Consider the following 25,030-nt stretch of genomic DNA (forward strand, 5'->3'; position numbering starts at 1 on the left):
TGGCATTATGTGCTTCCTGATACGTATCCCGAGGACACCTCACATCTCTGTTATGACAGTCGATAATACAAGCCTTGAAGCTAATTGGGAGGAAACATCAAAGAAATCTGAAGTGAAGGATATTTTGGAGGGTTATTGGCTTTAATCTCCCAAACCTTTAATATCATCAGAGACCCTGCTCTATTCCATGGCAGGCCCACCCAAGCCATTTTCAGAGGCTTTTTTATACAAATGGCCTGTTTTGACTCATACTTCTGACTTTCCTAAAATCTCTCCAAACGAACAGCATCTGGCCTCACCTGGACTCAGACCTCTTGCTAAGTGGCCCCAGGCCCAGCTCTAGCAGCAGGCAGCCTAGGTTCAAAGCTTGGTTTTGCCTGAGGACCTGCCAGCACAAGTGGCAAGCACCTGCAGATTGCTTTCTGGTTCATGCAAGATGGCCCTGGGCATGTAACAGAAAAGTCAAACTAAGAAAGAAATCCGGGAAACTGGGTGTCTACTTCCACCTAGACTCATCTAATAAGCTGGGAACTAAATAGAGCCCCAACCAGTTGTAGGCTCTGTAAGGAAGAAATTCGGTGAGTCACAGGTCAAAAAAGTAAATAATACAGGGAAATTGTCCATGTCACAACCACACGGGTTTCCAAGGGCACTGCTGGTACCTTCTTCTAATAAGGAATAGAAAAAAGTCAGGAAACATATCATGTGTAAACTGTTTATAAAAGCAGAGGAAAAATCAAAAGTGATAAATCTTGGAATTCAGAATTTAAAAGAAAGGAAAATAGGGCACTAAAACCGTTCTGTATAATACGGTAATGGTGGATACATGTCGGTATGCATTTGTCAAAACACGTAGACTGCATAACCCCAAGAGTGAATCCTTAATGTAAACTGTGAATCGGGCATAATGGTATGTTAATGTAGGTGCATGCATTGTAACAAACTTACCACTCTGATGTCAGTAACAGGGGGAGTTGTGTCTTTATGGAGACAGGACATGTATGGGGACTCTGCACTTTCATTCATTTTCACTGCGAACCTGAAATTGTTCTAAATAAATAGAGTTTATAGAGTAAAAAATACACAAAAATCAAAATGGAATCTTCTTATAAAGCCTAACATAATTCTCTAATCATTCCAACTTTAAGCTATGAAATCACTGAAGGCAAATGAATTGAATTATTGTACTTCGGACTGATTAAATCCCATTGGATATTATTGAACTTAAATTTTAATATGTGCTTCTTTAAGTTATGCCTGCCATCCCCAGGAGGTAAGAGCACTACTTTTGGAGTAGCGTGTGTGCACGTAGCAAGAGAGATTCCATACTAAAGACAGGAAGACAGTGAACTCAACATTGCAATAATTGAAATGAAAATAATGCAGTCCCAAACCAGGGTGAGTGGCATGATAGAGAGGGGAGGATGGGGAAGCAAACCAAGAGCTATCGAGAAGGTGGGATTCTGGGAATTGGTGTCTAATTGAATGTCAGGGGGTGGGGTGAGAAAGAAAAACTCTCATATGACTGCCCAGGCCCCCTGGTTTGGTTGCTGGATGTAGTCTTTCCAAGATGGAGGCATCAGGTCTTTTTCTTCAATGTTGAATTGTTATCATGTTGATGAGACAAAAAAATTGATTGAAAACAAATTATTTTACTTGTTTTTATTATTTTTCTTAAATGCATGAACTATGTATGTTTATTACAATGTTTAATATTAAAAGTGTTTTGAGTCTTTATTTAGAGTTCGGTAAAGTTTTTTGTAAGCAGAAATACACTAGAAACTTAACTCTTGTTTATGTCAACTAGCCTATTGTTTTTGTTGTACATTATTTCACTTAAAGTCACAGTTTCCAAGAATAAAGTTAAGTGAGCACTTACTGTATAAGAAAATGATTCATTCCAAGAAATGAGATGCTTCCTTGTTTTTTTTACTTTTTAATTTAATTTTATTATTGTTCAGTTACAGTTGTCCCAATTTTTCACCCATGCTCTCCTCTCCCCTACCCACCCCCCTCCCCCACTGTCAATCCCCACCCTGTGGTCCATGCCCATGAGTCCTGTATATATGTTCCTTGACTAGACCCTTCCCCTTCTTTCCCCGTTATATCCCTCCACCCTCCCCTCCGGTCACTGTCTGTTTGTTCCTTATTTCTATGTCTCTGGTTCTATTTTCCTTATTTGTTTGTTGTTGATTAGGTTCCACTTAGAGGTGCGTTCATAGGGTATTTGTCTTTCCCTGCCTCGTTTATTTCACTTAGCATAATACTCTCCAGTTCCATCTATGCTATCACAAAAGGTAGGATCTGCTTCTTTCTTTCTGCTATCTAGTATTCCATTGTGTAAATGTACCAAAGGTTTTTGACACTCACTTACTGATGGGCACTTAGATTATTTCTAGCACTTGGCTATTGTAAATAGCACCGATATGAACATTGGGGTGCACAGGTTCTTTTGAATTGGTGTTGTGGGATTCTTAGGGTATAATCCCAGCAGTGGGATCACTGGGTCAAGAGGCAGTTCCAGTTTTACTTTTCTGAAGAAATTCCATACTGTTTCCCACAGTGGCTGCACCAGTCTGCATTCCTACCTACAGCGCACTAGGGTTCCTTTTTTCCACATCCTCACCAGCACTTGTTGTTTGTTGATTTGCTTATGATGGCCATTCTGACTGGTGTGAAGTGGTATCTCATTGTGGTTTTAATTTGCATTTCTGATGACTAGTGATGCTGAGAATCCTTTCATATGTCTCTGAAGCCTCTGTATGTCCTTCTTGGAGATGTGTCTACTCAGGTCCTTTGCCCATTTTTTAATTGAATTGTTTGTCTTATTGGAATGGAGTCGTGAGAATTCTTTATATATTTTGGAGATCAAACCCTTGCCTGAGGTATCATCGGCAAATACATTTTCCCATACGGTTGGTTTGGATGGGAACTAATCTTTAAAATAAAGCAATAGCAGCATATGCTCTATACAATCCTGTGTTTCATCATTTTATAACTTGGGTTTTCACAAAGGAAGTGTGGTGTAGGAAAAAAGGATTCTGGAAGAGGGTCTAAGAAGCTGAGTTTTCCCCTTTGCTCTGCCATTTATTGGCTGTGTGACTTTACAAGCCATTCTTTTTCCCTGAGCTGTTTCTTCAATTCTAAAATAAGACCGATGATGTATAGGGATTGTTGTGAATATTAAATAAATAATATGCCTTTGAAACTGTAAAATGCTATACAAATAAGAGATTTTTAGGTTGTTATTGAGCATTATTCTTTTTTTTTCTTGATCCTTTTTTCTTGTTGGCATAACAAAGTATCTTGGCATCAGCTTAGGGTTCATTTATGCTGAGCTTTTGAAATTCTTAAGTAGAAAGGCAGTTAGATGACAGAGAGAGAAAGTGTTTTTGAACCTGCTGCGGCAGGACTGAATTTCTGATCCCACACTTGACCAACTCATATGCTCCAGTTACCAAATCCTAAGCCAGACTCTTTCAGTCCACCCAGCCCACCTCTGCCAGTCAAGAATCAACCTTCGTGTGGCCCCAGGCAAAGATTAAGCCTGAACTTGGGATCAGACACAACCCAACAACAGATTATGCAAATAACCAGCTTCATAAATCTCTGCTGTAGTAAGAGATTGTGTGTTTGCTGATATCTGTATACAAACTTGGAGTTGTTTAGATGTGCTGGCTCTTCGGCTTAACTGAAGTTACACTGTGTGTCATAGAGTCTAATCCCCTCCTCACCACCACAATCCAACAAATTCGGCTGCATCCCAGAAGGTTCATGTGGCACAAGGGAAACTGAGGGGGGTCAGTCTGTATCTCTTATTTAAAGTGGTGATGGCTGGAGTCAGTAGAAAATGTCATAAGTTGTACCCAAGGTAATGCCAGGCCAGAGCTGGGGTTAACAGTAGAGAATCTCACAATGTCCCCAACTAGAGCCAGAACAAAAGCCTGAGCCAAAGTCCAGAATGAAGCAGGACAGAATGACTGAGCCAGTGAGAGTGGGATAGGACAGCTGGTGGGACACCAGCCTAACAAAATTTTCAGTTTGCCGTGCATGTGAAGCTAAACTTCTTCAGAGAAGTACAGGTTCAGGGCTGCTACGTGGAGGAGCTGGGTTGTCCCACAAAAGTGACTGCACTGTCGGGTAAGGGCATGTCTTAGATTATTTATAGCAGAGGGTCCTGTTCTGCTACTGAAAAGAAGTGGGGTGTTACGTGCCTGACGGAAACCCTTGCTTTATCTTGAATCCATGACTTCACATAAGCTGGATGTCAATATTTTTCCCCTAAAGGGAGAAAAAACAGTGTGACACTTTTCAAAGTGTAGAGAAAGGAACTATGCAGAATGTGGATAACTAACTTCTAGGATTTTTATGATAATATTTAAAGATAAAATCAAAGACTTCCTTCTTTCTAAAGATCATAACAACTTGTGCCAAGATAAGAATAAAAATATTACAAGGATGAGGAATATAATCTAATATGGTGGGAGAAGAAAACAGATATTAATTAGCATGCTCTTTCTCTCACTAATCATCCCCCCCTCCAACCACCCTTCTGCCATAAGGCTCAGAGAGCTGGGTCCCTGTTTGGCCCATTGGGAAATTGTGAAAACTTTGCTGGGAATCAAATGAGACATTTTAATTTTTAAGCTTAAATTTTAAACAGAAAGATTAAAGAGGCAGACAAAAAGGGGTCGGGGGAAGAAAAAATTCTATCTGTTCTCTCAGTTCTCTGCTTATAAATGTGAGAAGGGAAGAAAGGAAGAAAGAAGTTGAAGAGTCAGCTTAAGTTGCGGGGAGTCCTACTCTTTCTGCCTCCTTCCCCAGCTGGAGTGGAGGGTTGGGGAAGGGCACCTCATGAACACATCTATCTCTTCAAGTATCTTCTTTCTCCCTTTGATCGCTTTAAGCATAACAATCTAAAAGGAGAGAACCTGTGCCTCCTGTTTCGGGGGAAGACCAAGGAAAAGGAAAGCATCCCAGAAAAGAGCCCACTCGCGAATTCCGATGCTCAACAAGTCAAGCATAAACATAACATGATGGTAGAAGAGAGAGGGCTGGAGAAAGGCCCTTGCCCCTGGCTTGGGTCCTAGAACTGGACAAAGGGATATCACATTGGGAGGATACGGCATGGACACTGTCCACTAGAATGGAACATAGAACCTGTTGAGTCTATGTCTACATCTCAGCCAACTGTCATCTGTAGGAAGCTGAGGTGTCTTTCCAAGACCATCTCTTCACCCTTTGAAGGATTCTGATTTACCACCTGTGCACCAGACCTGAAAGGTCAAACCAAGGCTGAGACGCTAATACTTCTTCGCCCTCTCACATTGTGAGAAAGAGACAGAAGACAAACACCTTGGAAGAACTGAGTTGAAAACCCGAAAGAGCTGAAAAAGCCCTGAGCCCACCTGATGTGACAAGACCAATTTTCTATGACAAGTTAAAAAATAAAGAGGGTAGGTTTCAATTCAGAAAATAACTTTAACATTTAAAGATGAAGAATGTTTCACTTCTTGCTTATTCTCAAGTTTATTATGCCTGCTGCTACAATAATAATGTTTCAAATAAGCTCTTTTGGGGATCTCTGTTCCTCTCCCAAATATGCTCCTGGATAATTATTTGGCTGCCACTAAAGCAGCAATCTGAGTGGTAGAGCAGCCAAGAAAATTTCAGATCCTATGTTTGCTAATTGGACATAACAATTCATGCTCAGGGGCAGCAGGCAAAATGGGCTTTATTCTGCCAGAACTGTTTTGGTGTGTATTTTTAGGTTTTCCCCACTCCCTCATTCCAAGTTCTCTAACCCCAAAGGCTCCTCTGCTGTCAAATAGCACTCCAATTCTTCACCCAGGTAGAAAAAAAACATGCTCATTCCACTGTTTGAAGAGGCCAAGGTTTTCTGTGGGAAAAGATGAGCATTTACAGTTAATTAGAGCTTGGTGTATCTCTGAAACTTGATCACTTCAGAATTAATAAGAGCAAATATTAGAATTCATTCACAAGGAACTGGAAGTCAAAAGCATTAAATAATAATATTCTGGCATATGATCTTTCCATTTTAAATGTCCTATAAATATAAATCATAGCTTGCAAATCAAATTACTGAGAGAAACAGGTGGGTCAATGATACAACTCCAGGTTTAATTAATTAAAATGTAATAACTTTTAGTTCTTAAATTATAAAATTGAGGTCCAAATGATGGCCCCTGCTTGGATCTCTGCTGTGGATGCTTAGATTATTAAGAAATGGTTCGGAAAAGGAGAAATCAATTAGATTGATTCTTTAAATGATTCCCGAAGATTTCAATATTTTCCTCTATATACGCAATTTGAAAAAGAGAAAATTACTTTAGTCCTCTAGAACTTTTAATAAGTGAGTTCCTTGATTTTATGAAGTACTTACATTTTTCCTAAAAGAGATTAGGGTGCAACCAAACAAAACTTATACTTATATTTTTATAGGTTTTCAATTTGTTATTTAGAGCACATCTATTTTTTCCCATTTGACAAACGTTTATAACCCTTAGCAGTTAATTGACTTGCTAAAGGGTTATACGTGCTTTTATAAAAAGCCAGAAGGCACTCTTGCCTTCTGGCCTAGAGCTCATAGATTCATTCCATCTCAATCAACTGTTCTATGCCCCAGGGACACAGCAAAGAAGAAACAGCCCCGTACAAATAAATGTGTAGTGTGTCAGGTAATGCTGCTCTGGAGAAAAAAAGAAGGCTGCCTAGGGCACTGGGGTGGGGATGGGAAGTGACTGATTGTGAGTATGTTGTGGGCTGTTGGAAGTGTGGATAAAATTGCCTCTATTTTATGGGGGAAAGTCAAGGAAGGCCACATTAATAAGGTGACATTTGGGCAGGGACATGAAAGAAAGGTGGGAATATATTATATAGACCAAATGTGGGGACAGAGTGGTATTGGCCAGATCATACTCAAATCATACTCATTGCCTATTCTTCTAGGTAAAGTTTTATTGGAAATCAGCCATATTCAGCCCTTATATTGTCTATGTCTGCTCTTGCACTGCCTTGGCAGTGTTGAATAGTTGTAACTGAGGCTGTATGTGGTCCATAAAACTAAAAATATTTATTATCTGGCCCATTAAAGAACCAGTTTGCTGACCGCTGGTTTATGTAAAAGGAACAATAAATGCAAAGCCCTAAGGCACAAGTGTTCCTGTTATATTTGAAGAACAGCAAGAAAGCAAGTACAGTTATGGTACAGTGAGCAAGTAGAGAGTAAGCAGATGTGAAGACAGAGAGTAGGGAGCCCACAGGGCCTTCATTGGCCATTGTAAAGCACTTTGACCTTTACTTAGAGTGAGATAGGAAACCATTGGAGGAAATTGAGTTCAGAATTGATATAATCTGATTTACCTTTAACTTGTTCAGTCTTTTTGGAATAGATGAGAGGGGATTAGTCTGGTATATGGTGTAATAATCCAGATGAAAAATGATTGTGGCTTCAATTAAAACATGAAAAGGGGAAGTTGTGAGAATTTGTCAAATTCTGAAAACGTTGTAAAGGTAAAGCTGATGGGATGAACTTGAAATAGAGGTGTGTGTGTGTGTGTGTGTGTGTGTGTGTGTGTTGTGTGGTAGGGAATCCAGTAGGGGAGTAGGTAGTATAAATTAAATTGTGTGGTCTTGAACATCTGGAGGGCAGAATCCCCATTAAAAGACAAAGGAAAGATCGTGGTAGATGATGTAAGCTATAGTTTACAATTGGAAGTGAACAATTTACTTTAGACATTAAACGGTAGATGCCTTTAGGATATTTAGTGGAGATGTCAAAGAAGCATATACAAATAAAACCTGAATTTTGGGGGGAAGGTATGGAAAGACATACAAAAGTCATCAATGTTAGATAACTTTTAAGTCATAAGAACAGAATAAAACTACCTAGAGAGTAGTGATAGACATGATGCAATGATTTGAAAACTACCATTTAATTTCAAAAGTAGGGTTACTGTTGTTCGTATGGAAAATAATAATTAATAAATAATAATGCAAGAATAAACCCTGTGTTTTACATACTCATGCTGTAAATTTACTTTTGCACGCCCTGTGTTAACAGGTTTTGAGCTAGGAACTTTATACTCTTTGTCTCTAATCCTACAACACTCTGCTTAAGGTATTTATATACCTATTTTACATATGAGAATGTAAAAACATAAGCATTACATGACCTGTCTGACACTGCTTAGCTAGTGACAGAACCCAGGTATGCCCACCTCCTGGTATGAGGCTGACAAAAGCGAGCAACATCAGCTCTGCGTATTTGAATACCAAGGAGGCAGGAGAATTATCCAAGTAGGGTGCAGGTTAGCACTAACATGATCACCAGATGGGGAGCTCTGCTGTAAGCCTCATCTACAGTGAGATGCCTCTTTAAGGAACTCGCTGGGCTGGTGAACCATGATAATGTTATCACGGAACTCCTTCCTCAATTTCCTGAATTTAACAAACTCTCTCATCATGAATAAGCAGAACATTTCTAGTTTAAGAGCAATTAAGAAGCAGCCACTGAAGAGGAATTAATGCATCGATGTTAGGCAACCGTATTTTAGGCAAATGAAGGTTACTAAGGTTGCTCCTATAGGACACTGGTAAAACCTTTATTAAATCAGAGGAAGCAAACCTCGTGACTGAAAATTGAGTGTGAATCATTTGAACCAGCGCAGAGACAGAGAATATTACTCAGCAATAGATGTGACTCGCAATGCCACTGAAATTCTTTACAGCGTCGCATTCACCTTCATAAATGTACTGGTTCTACGTAAAAGTTTTTTGGTCTACTGATAGTCTCACATTACCTTGTTTCCAGTGGCTTCTCAAAAATGCAATCATTCCAGCTTCTAAAGAGTAATGTGGATAAAGAAAAGCCCTATAGTATCCCCCTTCCTTTTCTTTCTGTGGCCTGGGCACTCTGTGGGAAAGGAATCCTCACTTATTTTATCACTAAAAAATCAGAAAGGGGCACATCACTCCGTACTGGATGGATGAATGGGGACTAACCTGGATGTGAGAACCTACACTTACCCCAGTTATGAAGCCACACCTTGAAGTTACATCCTCATTATGGTTATGAGGAAATCAAGAAAGGGAAGTTGTATTTGGGGCCTGTTAAACAAGATTGTCTTAGTGGAAATATTTGGGTCATTCTGGTCTGGATGAAACCCAGTGGGAGTGGTTGGAGTTTTTGGATGAATAATAGGAAATTGATTGATTCCAGTGTCTTGCCTCTTCCTCCCTCCATGTTTCCCAACCCCAGGTATTGATTCCATGGAAGCCCATCCTCTGGGACAAGGTACCGTACCATGATGATGAGCACATACCCAATGGGAGAGTGTTGCTATGGAGAGTTTGAAATGAAATACAGCAATAATCCTTAGGAGAATAAAAGGATGATACACTTGGCATTAGTTCTTGTCACTCCTTTTAGGGAGTTTGCTTCCTTATGATTGTATTGTTATCTTTTTAAGGGCCACAGCCAAGTGGTTTTATGTTTCTATTTCCCACAACACCCAGCAAAGTAGCTGTCACAAAGCGGGCGCAGAGCAAACGTATATGGAATGGATGCTCAAGATTATCCTGCAGGCAGATAGATGAATGTAGTGCCAGGATTCAGATTCTGATGCTCTGCTTTGGAAACGGCACTAGTTCTGCACTCTTCTTGTTTCTCCTTCCCTTGACAGACTTCAGTCATTCTGTGTCTCCAGGGTCATGATTAGTATCACTCTGGATGTATTTATGGGCCAAGGAAAACTGGAATTATTAAAGTGTAGATAGTCCCATTCTCATTTCTCCATTGTCAAGAATGTTCATTGTGCTTCTGAGAGATCCACCCTCTTGTTTTGTTATTAGCTGAATGCCAGACAGAAGGGACTAGATGGTGTTACATAACAAAGTGCATAGATAAGAAGACATCTGGGAGGTCACAGGGGGTGGGATTTGGAGATAGTAACTGGGGGCAGGCTTTCTAAGGAAGGAGTGCCCGAGGGGTCGGAAAGCTGCCCTGAGGCGGGGTCAAGTGGGGTGAGGTAAGTTACAAATAGGTGAAGAGAAATCTGGGGAAGGGTTGCTATGGCAAGTGTTTTCCTTCCCATGTTCTCTTAAGAAATCATTCAGAAAGATCTAAATTGTTCTTCAAGGCTTTGGGAGCTGGGGGTGGTGTGTGAGCATACGTGTGTGTAATTGTGTTGAGAATAAACAGGCTTTGTTTTATTTGGAGTATAGTTAAAATCTTTGATATTGGTTGTACTAATGTTTTGGTTTACTAACATATTAGAAAGTTACTTAATAGAGAGTTTTTTTATCATTAAAAATTTCATACCAAAAGGAACTTAGTTGGTGTCACTGGTCATAAAACCAGGAACAGTAGAGTGGTCACTGCAGGTAGAATCGAGACTGTGGGTTTGTGAAAATAGAATAACATAACGGGTAACATAAAAAGAGAAGAAAACCAGCCTAGAGCTTCCCTAGGAGTTGAAGATGACCGACTCAGAGCTGGAGGGAAGTAGATGCTCAACTGTATGTTTGTAAGTTGTTGTTGGACTTAAGTGAATGGTGCTTGCTAAAAACACAGTCAGGGAATCAATAACTTCTAAGGGTACAGCTAAACACCTGGTCCTATCTTGAGAAACTCCATCCTTGTCCTAAGACAATGCTTGTCTCCTCTCTACAAAACACCTCTGAGTTCATCAGCACCCCCCCCCCCCCCGCTTGTTTTCACTGTTGGTGCTGTTATCCTGGCTCTGATGGCTCCCTGGAGAGGATGGCTCACCTTCCAGTTTTTGTTTGGATCCTTTTTTGATTTCTCAGGTAGTAAGTAGTCTTTAAGGTTGACTCCCCCCCAGAGAGGACAGTTGGCACCAAAACGTTCTATAGGCAGATGACTTACAGCTGTGACACAGCTCTGTGTCAAAACTCTGAGCCTGAGATAGACGCAGGCGAGGCGTTAGTCAGCGATGACTCACTCTTCCACTGGGCTCCCGCTCAGGAACTCTCTCGGAGTGGAAAAAAAAATCATTGGGTTTTCTGCTTGACCTGTGTTTTAATTAAGAAAAAAAAAGTGTGGCCTCAGAATCATACTTGGTATACTTCACCTTCTCTAAGAAAATGCTTTTAAAAATATTATGATATACTATTAATTCTCTCTTTTGGGAGGGTGAGTAGTTAGTTGAGGGGAGGGAACCTGCACATAGAGTAGAAGGAAGTGGAGGGAGTTGGGGGCTGAAGCAAAATAGTAACTTTAACTGCTTTTCAAAGCATTTGGTACCTACGGTATATTCATTTTAATTGAGTAAAATACAATAAAGTATAAACTTCGTTGCTCGCTCTTCAGTCCACAGATCAAATTAAAAGCTGAACTTTTGGTAAAGTTTAGCAAACTTCTCAAAATATTTATGACAATACTGCAAATTCTAAAATATGATACGTACATTAAAAATACTAGAAACATCATTCCTTACCACAAATATTGTTCCCATTGTATAAACAGTACTTGAAACATATGAGAATTTATTAAGACACTCCTAGTTGCCCAGTTTCTAAGTTTCAAGAATTTGACATTTCTCTCTCATATTAATGCCTTGTATTTTACATTCAAGTATTCGTTTGGCTCACTTAGTTTTGTTTTGCACCTGTGGAATTTTTGCTTCACTTGAACTTACTGACCTTCATCTAGACATTTTATATGGCTTAATAATACTCTTACAGGTTCTATTAAATAGTGACAGATATAATCTGCAGAGTAATGAAGCTCACTAATATCTGCCTCATCTGTTTGTCTAGAAAGGCCGGAGCTTGACAAAGATGATCGCAACGTAGTGGACCCTGCTTGCTCCCTGGCCAGGCTGGTTTATTTAGCTGATGACATTTGTCAAGTCCACTCTTGTGCAAATGGTAACTGGATATTATCCACGAGTCACAAATGTGATAAGTAAATGGCAACACCACCCTTCAAAGTGCTCACACCAAAAACGGAGGCATCGTCCTTGCCTCTTTCTCTCATTCGCCCCACACTGTCAGCAATCCTTTTGACTTTACCATTAAAACCTAATTGAGAATCTGACCCTTTCTCACCGCAGCAATTACTTTGAACCACTCCAGGCTAAACCACAAATTCCGTACTAGACTATTTCAGTAGCCTGTCAACATTGGGGGAGAACTGCGAGTGGAAGATAAATAGGGCAATAAAAGATGGCTACAAAAACCTCTACATTTCTTTGCATTCTGGGGCAGGTTGTGTCTAAATTTGTAAGAATATCTGATTGGAAGAACAAGAACCCCATTGAAACTTGTTTGCACAAAGAAGGAAAGAAAGTGTAGCCAGTTTTCACATGGAATAGAAACTGGGATCTGGAGAACAGGGATGAAGACTCTACTCTTCGCCTCCTTAGAATCACTTCCTTGTAATTCGTGTCTGCTCCACTCTCCTGTGTCCCATCTAAGTATGGGCACTCACTGCTTCAGTCCCAGTTCTGCATAACTTCTTGGTTTAGACAAATTATCACCATTAGGATTCAATTCCAAATTCCCAGATGATCTATTGCCTTGGCTTACTTCAGGGGTCTGCTTCTGATCCAGTCAGTTTGGTACAGGACGCATGGTCACCAGTAGGACCTAGGAGATTCATTTAGAAAAGGCGCCTGAAATAAGCAAACTAATTAATATCTCTGTGGCAATTTACCATTTAAATTCAATATTCTGTTAAATGGTGTAATGAATCAATTATTGTCATGAATACATCCTTTGGGATTCAATAACCTGCAGTTAATACTGTATAAATGAATGCTAACAGGTGAGATAAATTTGGTCTACCTTCCAGAGAGGTTTTTGTTAATGATACAATTTCTCACAAAACTTTGTATTTTCGTTTTCTCCTTTATTCCCCTCAATCAGCATCCAGCTGCCCCTGTGAGACCAATAACAGAACCTTAGTTAGCCTGGTAGCCTTTAAATGAGATAACGAGGGTTGGCAGATTCAGAAATGTTATGAATCCTCTGTTTTGGGTCTTCAGCCCTCCAATGGCAAATAATTTAGTGAGCTGCTTTTCTTTTTGTATGTTGATTGTTTTTATTTTTTGCCTTTTAATTTTCATTGTGTCCACTGAGTATTCTTTAGAGGTAAATGTAATATAGATATCTATAATTTGTCAGTGGTATATATTTTACATCACCATCTCCTGAGCCATTCTTCAAAAAGTAAGTAAAAAAGAATTACATTTGGGAGAATGTCATGTACCCAAAGGCAGAAGACTATTGAGTTGCTTGGAATGAACACACTGATTCATTTATTAAACAGAACAAATATACACACATAAAACAAAACTTTGTTGAGAGATTATTATGGGTAAAACTCTATGCTGTATGCTCAATTTTTAACTAAATATTATAAATTGTTACATTTTTAGTAATTTTATTCTAAACTTAAAATTTCTAATTAATATGAATTTAAATTCTTAAAATTTATCTCAATTAAAAAATCAGTTGATCAATTGAAACTGACATAAGAAATATCATAAATTTTAGGGTCCATTATTTCATCTTTGCTATCCTAAAATTAGATATTGTAAGGCTCCCCCCCCCCAATAGAATTCTGAATATATCCAGTCTCCTTGAGCTTGGAGAGAATAGACTGAAAGTTCACAAAGTTACATTAGTAGACATGCTCTGAGCTCATCTTAAATTCTGTGTATCCTCTATGAACAAAAGTTTTGGGAATGTAGGATGAATTCATATTTGATGAGAGGGATTGAGGTGTGGAGATCAAAACAATAACTATGAAGTCAACAATGGAGAACTGCCTTAAATTCTTGAAGTCCCTGTCACCTCAAGTATCCTGATAGTATAATGGAAAAACGGCCATTCTTAGGTATCTACAGAGTGCTAACCAATGTAGTTCATACTTCACATTTTTCCCAGTGTATCCTCACAAAACCCTAGGCAGAAGATAATATTAATCTTATTTTACATGAGGAACCCAGCCCTTAGGAAAAGTAAGGAATTCACCCAAGATTGCACATATTACCACGGCTTGAATTGAAATTCATGTCTGGCAGACAACAGAGGCCTGGCTTTTTCCACTACACCACCACAAGGCCTCTCAGCACGAAGCTGTCCCTTCTCCAAAAAGTTTTATAATCCAATGATGACAAACAACCCAACAGATTGATTTTCAACCTAGATGAAAAAGTGGATAAAATCTGCATGGGAAGTGATCTCTGTTTTGCAATTCACCCCTATGGAGGTATTAGTATTTTAAAAAACACTCTCTAGGTACTTCTGATTTCTTTCCCACCTGCCTTCCAACGCTCTCCCTCCTCTTCACCTGGTCAGCTGCTACTCTGGACTCAACTGTGGTAAACGTATCATTTTCGGGACTTCTCTGGCCGGTTAAATTACCCTCTTCAGTCCTCCTCATGCATTCTTCCATCAATGAACTCATCACAGTTTGTTTTAAAATTACTTATTTATGTGAGGTTTCCCCCCTTCTAGGCTGTGGTGAGCTTGTTGAAAGCACGAACTGCACTTCTGCATCTTCAGTACCTAGCACAAGGTCTCATGCTCAGTAAAATGATTCAGCGCACTAAATTAGTAAACAAAAATTTCAGAGCCACTTGGAAATAGTTTAAGAAAATTCTAAATTTATTCTTTGTTGCACCCAAGTGAGTTAACTGAACAATTCAATAAATATTAAAACGCAATAAAATTTTTATAGTTTCCAAGGATGAGACATCCTCCTTAGATGCGGAAGCCCCACAGGAAACTACATTTCCCGAAATGCCTTAGCCCGAGTCGTTGTTGGTTTGCAGGTTGTTGTTGAGGGCCTGTCAAGTCTACCAATAGTATGACGAGAATTTACCTAACCTGGGGAGAAGGTGGCCAATCATAAGGAAGAGGGCGGGCACTTCTGAATTGGATTTAGAAAACCCTGAGCAAGCTCTACTGTGGCTCCTCGCAGGACCTTCAGGGGCGATAAATCAGTAATCTGGTAGAATGTCCTTCCTCCTAACCAAACCCACAAGTTAAAATTGGTGTTTATTATTTTTTATCACTCCATACGTTTTCCCTAGTTTCCAATTTTTCCACATTCTTCCTAATCAAATACCTATTCTTCTCATCCACCTTTCCTTGTTGAGAGCTCTCTCCGGGAGGGTACCTGCAGTTTGAATCTCTCTACCTTTTCAAACTTGAGCCAGACATTTTTCTCCAAGCATCCAAGCGAGGTTGTTCGGGGAAGCAGAGAAAGATCTGAGCAAAATCTTCACTTTTTCCTTTCTTTTCCTAGCGAGAGTGGAGAAACTGCTGTAGATTACTTAATGAATAACCAGCGTTAGAGTAGGATTGAAGGTTCTGAAATGAGTGACAGCCCGGTGTTTACTGGCACCCTCGCTCCCGCCCCCATCCACACCCACTGTAGCGTGCAGACAGAATCCAGGGGTGGCGTGTCACTGGTCGCGGCAGACGCCCAGCCCTGGAGTGGTTCTCCTTCGGTAGCCTATTCCATTCTAGCAGCTACCTACCGTGGCCACACTTTAATCCTACCAACAGTTTTAGGAAAGAATTCATTTTCCCCATCTAGGTTTATCTCTTTTTCTAGTACCTTTCTGTTTGCCATCCTCTTGCCACAGACATAGTCGCTGTCAAGACGCAGTTTTTCAAATACCAAATCCAAATCAATCCAAAACAAAGCTCATCAACAAAGCAGCAACAATAAAACCGCAGCCAGCAGCCGGGAGTGTGTACCTCTTTAAAGGGTGAGAGCATAAACCTCCACTTTAAAAACCGAATTAGAAATAAATGTTTCTGCTGTTTGCTAGCCGTCAACATTTTTACTATCCCAGCTGCAGGAGCAGCAGCTGCTTATACTCCAGCAGGGCGGCTGGGGTGGGAGAAATTTAGCCGTGGTCTGGGATTTTCGCAAACGATAATTTAAGCCCCAACTCCACTCCCGCGGAGGAGGGGGACAGGGGGTTTGCAGTGGGCGTGCGCATGCTCAGCAGCTCCGCTCCAAGGAGGCCCAGCTGCCGCCACCACCGCGGCGGGCGCTGTAACCGCGGCTGCCTCTGCTGCTGTTCGGGGCGGGCGTTGGTGCCGTGTGCCGAAGCTCCGACTCGGACGAGGGGGAGCGGACGGGCGGGACCGCGGGCGGCGCCGGCGCCAGAGGAAGGCAGCCGGTGCTCTGAAGGAGCGAGGGCGGGTGAGTCCAGCGGCGGGCGAGTGGAGCGGAGAGCGCGGGCACCCACCCCGGGCGCCTTACGTGCGATGCCAGGCGGGCAGCGGCGCTGAGCAGCGGGCCGCGGACGCGGAGCCAGCGACTCCGGGGAGCAGGAGGAGCCGCAGGAACGGGAGGAAGCACCGAGGGACAGCGGGGTCGGGGCGGGCGAAGAGCGGCGGGGCCACCCGCCATGGACGCGGCGGTGGCGGCGGCGGCGGGGGCGAGCCGGGGCGGCGGCGCGGCGCAGAGTCAGCCCGCGGCCAGGTGAGGCTGGGCAGAGCGGGCTCTGGGCGCCGCCGCCACTGCTGTGCCGCCGGGCTGCGGAGCGAGGCGGCGGCGGCGGCGGCTGAAGCGGCGGCCTCGGAGGAAGAGGGGTCGCCGCCCGGGGTTCAGGTGGCCGCCGCTCTCTCGTCGTCGCAGTATTTCCTGTTTGGACTGCCTTCTGCTTCTCCCCAGCTGCCTCCTTCCCCTCACACTCCCACTCACCCCCACTCCACCGCCGAAGCTGCCCTCGGCCCGGGCTCGGTCCTCCCGCTCGCGGACTCCGCTCGCCGCCCCTCTCGGCAAGCGAGGGAGCCCCGCCGAGACCATGAGGAAATTCAACATCAGGAAGGTGCTGGACGGCCTGACCGCCGGCTCGTCCTCGGCCTCGCAGCAGCAGCAGCCGCAGCAGCATCCGTCTGGGAACCGGGAGCCCGAGATCCAGGAAACGCTCCAGTCCGAGCACTTTCAGCTCTGCAAGGTGAGCGGAGCGTGCAGCCCGCGAAATTTGGGGTCGTTTTACGGGGACCGCTCGGGCTTCACGGGGGAGTCCCAGGGAATAGAGCGCCAATAATAGCCATATCGCGAATAAAGGGCTCGCTCCTCCTCTAGCAAACATTTGCTTGGTGGGTTATTTTGGAGATTGACATCATCTTACACCTTGTGGTTGATTTCCCTCCCCCCCTTCATATATAGCACTCATTCAGGTTTACTTCCAATTTCTGTTGATCTTTGATTCGTATTCTTCGTTAATGATCTTACAGCTTTTAGTGTAATTCACCAACTTCGAAGTTTCCCTTGGAAACAGTGTCTAATAAATGTTTATCAAAAAGCCAAACCTGTTCAACGAGATATTTGCTCGTTACTTTTTCTTTTAGAATGTGGTAGGAGGCTTTAACATAGGAAATCTCAGGGCCCTCTTACCTTTGGTTTAAAAGTTAGTAATGTGATTTTTGCCTGTTAGTGGCACGACAGTTGCCATAGCGGTATGTAACTCAGAAAGAATGATGCAGCGAATTAAATCAGCAGCTGCTCCACGAGAAATGCAAACTTCGTATTAATAATACCTGCCTTCCTCATAAATACCTTGCTTTCATGTGTTAGGGTTTCTTAAAAGTGTGTAGGTAACACTTTTTTTGCTCGAATGCCCAAAAATGATTACGAATTTCGTAGCAAAATGCAAAAATGTGTTGTACTTACTCTGTTGTAATTGCAAAACATTGGAATAAATGTTTGAGAATTTGCTTTACTGGATACTTGGCTAGTTTATACAACAGCTTTTCCTTAGAAGTACTTGGGATAGCATCCAAATAAACTGATGAAGCTATCACACTCGAAATAATAATACATTAATTGCATTTTTAAATGAATTTACAGAATTTTTGACGACTGTGAACTTAGTAATTTGGTCTGACATAATAATATAGGATATAAGAATTTTTCTTTATAAAATGACAGTATTATGGAATAGCAGAAATTACTGAGTAATACTTGGATGGATGATTTTGTTTGTTTCATGTTCTATGCGAATAAGTTTTGTTTGTTAATATAGATTTCATGGGGTTTTTTAAAGCGGTAAGTACATATATATGTGTTTTGTATCAATTATAACTGGCTCTAGATTCTAATGCCTTTATTGACTTTTCTGTTTTTAAATGCTGCTTGCTGCTGCCTTGGTTGGTGTGATGTCACTTGTCCGTGCCTAGACTGTTCGCCATGGATTTCCCTACCAACCCTCAGCCCTGGCCTTTGATCCTGTACAGAAGATCCTGGCAGTGGGAACTCAGACTGGTGCTTTAAGGCTGTATCCTTCCACTGAATTTTATTTTTTAAACTTTTACTGTATTCTCCCCAGTCCAGCTGTTATGTTGACTAGTTGTTGTTCTTGTTCAATTTCAAGGAAATGGTCGGGTAGATATTATTGTGAAATCATGTGGTATTGGCTTTTCTCTAGATTATAAATACTTTCAGGTTTTCTGTTGTTATGATCTTTGTTGGCTGTCAGTTTATAGTAGGTAAACATATATCCACATAGAGTTCTCAAGTTTTACGTATCATCTTTGCTAGGAGCTAGACATTTCTAAGGGGCACATATCTGCTTATACTATAGTAGTCCATTGAATGGACTATGTTAAAGACTAGGTTTAAAGACAGTAGCACAGGGTACGTTTTAATTGTTTTTTAACAACTGCTCGTGGTTGATGTTGAACTTAGGACCTATTATTCTAATGAATTAGAGGTTGAATTTGGCTGTTTCTGACTTGTCCATCTAGAAAAATCAATAGAAGACAAAAGTCTTAATTTTATAAAGCTAGTTATGAAAGGTTGCTATTTCCAGAAGTTAGAGCATTTTTTTAGCATAGTGCGCATAGATAAGTTTACTGTTTTTGATGGTTTCCTTTTGTAGTCTACATTTGTTACGTATGTATACAAACTGTTGGGTTAGCAGTATTCTGAAGTATTTCAATAGAGAATTACTTTTCCTGCATGAACTAGAGTGGTTTTGTCATAGCCTATTTTCCAAATTCCTGTTCGGTCTTTAAGATAATTTTTTTAGTCTGAACAATGGAGAGTATGTCTCATTTCCTCTTTTAAAAACGAACTTAAATTTTTTTAAGTTAGTTTGCTTTTACAATGACATTGAACCATCTTAACGTAAATACCCTATTTTTAAACTTAAACATAAGAGTTTTAAAAGAAAATACTGTGTTTGGTCATTTGTAGGATATCTGCTTTCTATGTATTACTGAAGTAATATAATATGGTGGTAGTAAATAGAAAAAATTCACTAGACATTTACGGTTGTCAAAACAAACAAATGGTGGGTGGGGGTGGGGGGAGCTTTTTACCATTTACACCTGGCTCCTGATGGGGGGTAGGGAACCTGCATTTAAGTTAAACATGTGCCTTGCTTTTTCCTTACATTTTTATCAAATCTTCAAAGTATAGTATAGTATTTCTAAGAAGTACTATATATGGTATTAGGATATGCTAAAGTTTCGTTTGATATCAGTGTGCCGTCTTCAAAATGAGCATAAAAGGTTTTTCAGATGGGCCATTGAACTCTTACTAAGTCCCCCATTCATATCAGTAATGCAGTCATACCTATTAAAATGATAACATCTGACCAGCCCAAATCCAAATCAGGGAATTTCTAAATTGTTTATCTAAAGGGCTCTTACCCAGACATCTAGACAGTTCAGACTAAAATATTTTGGGCTTAAATTGTTCAGAGATTTTTATTCCTAAACCAAATGATCAGTACTTTCTCACTTAGGATTCCTATTTTTAGTCTTGTGAAGATGGGAATAAAGTTAATTTCTGTCAGCGTACGTACTGAGTGTTCAGTAAAACTGTGTAGTGACAAGATTGGTGTATTGTTGGATCTAGATGGCTCTTTAGAACTGAAAACTGATTTTTTTTGTTGTTCCCAACAAAAGAATATCATCACTGGACTAAAAGAAAAAAGTGGAATTAAATAAATTTTTTTAGTGTTATTTTGCGCTTCTCTTAAATGGGCTGAATTTTTACAATTTTTTCAATGCAGTCTCAATTTTTTCATGGTAAATAACTTTTTCTTTTAACAGCCACTGTACCCCTTTTGTAATTTAATGTAATTATAAAGGGAGTACCAGTCGCAAGGCCGATTTTATAAGACATATTTTTCTTAGACAGGACCTTTACCCCTACTTCTTTTGAGTAATTAGCAAGTTGACACAAGGGAGGACTAGAAATGTTAGGCCTAATGCTAATTGCCAAATAAAAGCAAGGTTCAGTTGTCCAAGATCATTATTTGTATGTGACTTTTGCTTATACACATTTTTTAAATAGTTAAATACTGTATGGGTATAAATAAATTTGTAATTATACTTTACAATTAGACTATTTTTTTAGAACCTATATTACTGTATTTAGGATTAAGTCAGGAAAACTATCTACGGAATATGTATTTTCCCTTTTTTGAGATTTATATGAACGCTCCAGGGCGGTAAATTTGTTCGTCTACCAGTGACACGACCTAGTCATTCCTTCTGTTCAGTTTGTGTAGATCAGTTTATAAGCTTTATTTATTATGGCTTCGACTTATAGAAAATGACTAAGACCTTTTTATGTTTACCTAATTTATACATATGTGAGTTGAGGTATGTTATTCTCTCCTTTATTTTCAAAGATAGACAACTAAAATTTTAGTCTCTGATGTCATAGCTTCATATTGATGTAATATGCAGAATTATTAAAGATTAATCATGTGGCCCTTGCTCTTTTATATTTTTCTTTATTGAAACTGGTTTCTTCTTATATTAGACATTTGTAGCCTGTAATATAGTTGTCTTAAAAGGTATCTTTAGAGAAGAAATATACTTCTGGATAAAGTGTTTGCTTTGCTTTAATTGCTGAGCAGAAATAAGGAGATATATTTAGAAGTAGAATTGGGCCATTGGAATTTGAAATGCATATCCAATTTGACTAATAGAAGGTCTCCCCAAATTTGGGGGTACTGAACTATGTTGATCTAGTCTGAGGTTAAAATAAAAACATGAAGAAAGTTGGATCTGATATCAATTATTTGTAGACAAGAATTGGTGAAAATCTGAACCTTAAGTAATATCTAACTAATAATGAGACAGTATGCATTTTATGGGTTTACTGCATTAATGTATAGCAAATGACTGATATATTACTTATAAACATGCTTTATGTTCAACCTTCTTGGCCCCTGGAGAGACTGTGAAGTTGGAAAGTACTTATCGATAGGAAGCAGGAAAGCTTATTTTAAATAAGTCATTCAGTAGTGATGTAACTTAATTATTTTCAGTCTCTTTTTTGCCATGTACAGTTTGATCTTAGGAATAATCTAGAGATCAAACTGTTGGGGTAATAGGGAATACAGTCAATAATGTTGTAATAACTATGGTGTCAGATGGGTACTAGACTTACTGGGATGATCACTTTGTAAGCAAAATAAATGGCTCACTGCTATTTTGTACATGTGAGACTAATATATGTCAACTGTAATTTTAAAAATTTTTTAAAATTTTAAAACTAATGGGATATAACAATCTAATTATCTATTATTCCCTTATGGATAAGTAAAAGGGGGACAAAGGTTCTAATTGAAGAATGAATGCGCATCTAGTAATATACCTTGGAGTTTATTTAACAAGCATTAATTAAGTGTGTTAACATTAAATTACAGATTGTGGCCTGAATTCTGGTTCTTGTCAGTAAAGAATTATATATTCTTGAATTAGGGTGTTTTTTTTAAACTTAAATCGAAGGTGCTGTATTAGATGATGATTTCATTGAGAAACAGTTTTGTGATTCCAAGTAGTTATATTATATTCGTAAATGTGAGTATTCAGAAGAAACGATAACGTGATTTTTGCCTTCAAAAAGTTTCCAGTCCTAACTAAAGGACTAGAACCAGATAAACATAATTGATATTAAAGAATTATTTAGTGGTTTACTGACATTGCACAGAGTTAGATTACAGGGAAATTAATTGCATTTGGTGACCTTTATACACACTAGTAGATAAGGATTCTGAATGGCAGAGAAGAATGAGTGGAAAATTATTCTAGGCAAACAGTGTGGGTAGAATTAGAGAAAAGGGAATTATCATCGTAATTTAGAGGAATACTAAAGAGGCTCCTTGGAATAGTGATCCTAATTGAGTTGGGGGAGAGATAAGGAGCCATTTGGTAGAGCACCTTGAATGTTAACCTGGGGTTACCTGGCTGTTACTGAGGAATCACTGCAGTTATATAAGATGCTGACAGGAAGAGAGTGTGATATTTAGGATGATTATTGGGGCAGTGGTGTCTTGGAGGAAAAGAATAGACCAAGTGAAACTTCAAATGTAACCGTTAATGCATATGGTTAGTAAAATGGATATAGAATGGGGTAGTAGAATGGGAACTGGAGAAGGACTTGGTGATTCTTTTACATAACATCTTAGAAGGAGTAAGTAAAGGTAATAAAAAAATTTTGCGAGTATACTGAGGCAATTGCAAGACAGACATGGAAGACTTGGTAGAGAAGGTGGCAAAGTACCAGTAATGTTTGCATTTGCCATCTTTTACTCTTGTCATATTGCCATTTTGAGAAGGTAGTCTAGACTACTTATTTTAGCATGAGAATTTGGTAAGCTTTTGTATTTGATTTCCTGGATTTTGTTATTGAATTGAACTACTTCAAAGCCACGATTAGCTGTCTGAGAGTGTCCATTTATCCTGGTCAGTATCTCTCAGTAGGGGGAGCATTTTGGGGCTGGATTATTCCATGAGTTTATCCAGCATGTCGCAGGCTATGTAGTATCCCTGGACCCACCTACTGACTGCCAGGGCTGCTCCTACTGCCAGTGTGGCAGCCCACACCCCCGCCAGTCTTCCTGGGGCCGTTGGTGAAGAACCTCTGCACTTAGCCCAGGTTCTTCAGTTAAAAAGGAATAACCACCCTACCTAGTTCATGACATTAGCATTAGGATTAACCGCGACATGTACCTGGGGTTTTTTTAAGACCATGCAGGGACAGTTTTGGTGAACATTCAATATCATTGTTACTAATGAGATTTTTTTCTGTGATTTTTTTTCTGTAACTTTCAGGTACTTCATTTATTTTACAAATAATTGCTGACAGGCACTGTGTACGAAGGCCTTAATTTCATCTATTTTATAGCTGATGCAGTTTTCGAGTAAAAGGTCTAAAAAGTATTGTTTGTCTCTTTAAAACGTGGCTTTAAAATGATTATTATTCTCAGCCACAAGTTTGCAAAATATTTAAATGTAATCAAGTCATATATGAAAGTTTCTTACACATAGATGATAAATAGATGATTGTTTAATAATTTTGTGCTTGTAAGATAGCATTAAAATGTTTGAATGCTGTTTATTAATTGTATTTTAGGAAACAAAATATTGAAAAAAGGACTTGGCAGTATGACTTTTTTTCAAAATAGTTCAAAGTGAAACAATATATTTAGCTTGAATTTAGCCAGATTTTTATCTATTCTTCTTCCCTGCCAACCTTTCTGTTCAGAACAGAAAGCTAGTCATTTGGAATTCTAGCTGTGGAGGAGAAATGGAGAAATAAGGACTTTGCAGTAGTTTTACTTCTCAACTCTTAACTCTTTATTTAAGAGGACTTTGTATAAAAGAAAGAATGAGTACTGTGTTGGCTATAGGTTGCAATTCTCGGCATGGACTACCACAGCAGGAGGGGTAGGCACATTTACTTTAGAAACCCCCAGAAATGATGTCTGCCTGGAAGCACTGATTTTGCAATGCATTTCTTGTGGAGGGAAATAATGTGTGATAAAATCTGAATGGAATCCAAAAGCAATATGTTAATTATTACTGAATCAGGTCTATGCTTGTTAAGCCTTTCTGCTTTAAGTAGGATGAGTTTTCCCCCACCCCCAATCCTTTGGTATTCTCTGTTTTTCATGTGTTTTTCAGTATAATTTGCTTTTAAAATTATTATCTGACAGTGCCATTCTGAAGGAAAAAGGTAAAGGGATTTTGGAGGAATTACTTTAACATTAGATAATTTGTGTTCTAGCCATCAGATTAATTTTGGATAAGCCAACTAAAATCTCTGGGCTTTTGTTTTTTCTCCTGTAAAATGAGGAAACCGTAAGGAATGATTTTCAAGAGTTCTAAAAACTCTAGTATCTAGAATTTCTTTTTCAGTGAAGGATTTGGGAGTGCTCTGGACCATTTCTGTCTAGAGTGAGCTCTTAAAAGGTGATTCCGAGTGCTCATTAAAGAGGAGGGAGTTTTGGACTCCACCCGCCTTGGGTCCCTTTACTTGGTGTTGGTTGACCGCATTCATAATCCAAGTTAGTAGATTCAAGTGCAAACCTTTTCTACAAAAGACAGAGGAAAAACTTTGTGAAAAACACTTTGTTGTTGTTGAAACAATGCACATTGAGTACTGAGATGGTGCGTTGTTGCTTTTCTTTGTACAGTAGAGCTAATCCATTGGAGAGCTGTTCCAAGACCCCCAGTAGATGCCTAAAACCGCATGTCATACTGTACCCTATGAATACTATGGTTTTTCATATACATACATACCCCGAGATAAAGTTTAATTTATAAGTTAGGTACAGTAAGAGATTAACAGTAATAACTAATAATGGAATAGAACAGTTGTACCAATACACTGTAATAAAAGTTGTGTGAATGTGGTCTCTCAAAATAGCTGATTGTACTTTACTCACCCTTCTTTTTATGACTGTGTGAGATGATACAGTGCCTGTGTGATGAGATGATGTGAGGGGAATGACGTAGGTGCAAGATTTTATCACACTCCTCAGAACAAGTGTACTATTTATAACTTATGAATTATATCTAGAATTTTCTATTTAATATTTTGGACCATAGTTGACCATGGGTAATTGAAATCACAGAAAGTGAAGTCACAGATTAGGAAATCTGGGACATTTAAAAATATTAACAAAGTTTCCTTTCTTGAGTGTTAATGATCAAGATGTCAAATTAAAGTGAAATTACTGAAAAATAATACTGGGTCCCTAAT

The 25,030-nt window shown here is 39.6% G+C and overlaps 1 protein-coding gene across 3 annotated transcripts in view; it reads left to right on the plus strand.

The window, feature by feature from the left end:
* Nucleotides 1-16,729: 16,729 nt before the first annotated feature.
* The window catches only part of STXBP5 (syntaxin binding protein 5), a 125,113-nt gene continuing 116,812 nt past the window's right edge, over nucleotides 16,730-25,030 (plus strand). For all 3 annotated transcript variants that reach the window (XM_037156812.2, XM_037156813.2, XM_037156814.2), the window contains exons 1-2: nucleotides 16,730-16,973; nucleotides 18,199-18,296. In XM_037156812.2, coding sequence (XP_037012707.2) covers nucleotides 16,821-16,973; nucleotides 18,199-18,296 — 251 coding nt within the window. In that variant the 5' untranslated portion in view covers nucleotides 16,730-16,820. The remainder of the gene's footprint in view (nucleotides 16,974-18,198; nucleotides 18,297-25,030) is intronic.

The sequence above is a fragment of the Artibeus jamaicensis genome, unplaced genomic scaffold, assembly GCF_021234435.1.
Source record: "Artibeus jamaicensis isolate MK-2021 breed Jamaican fruit bat unplaced genomic scaffold, CSHL_Jam_final contig_3176, whole genome shotgun sequence".
In the NCBI taxonomy this organism is placed as follows: domain Eukaryota; kingdom Metazoa; phylum Chordata; class Mammalia; order Chiroptera; family Phyllostomidae; genus Artibeus; species Artibeus jamaicensis.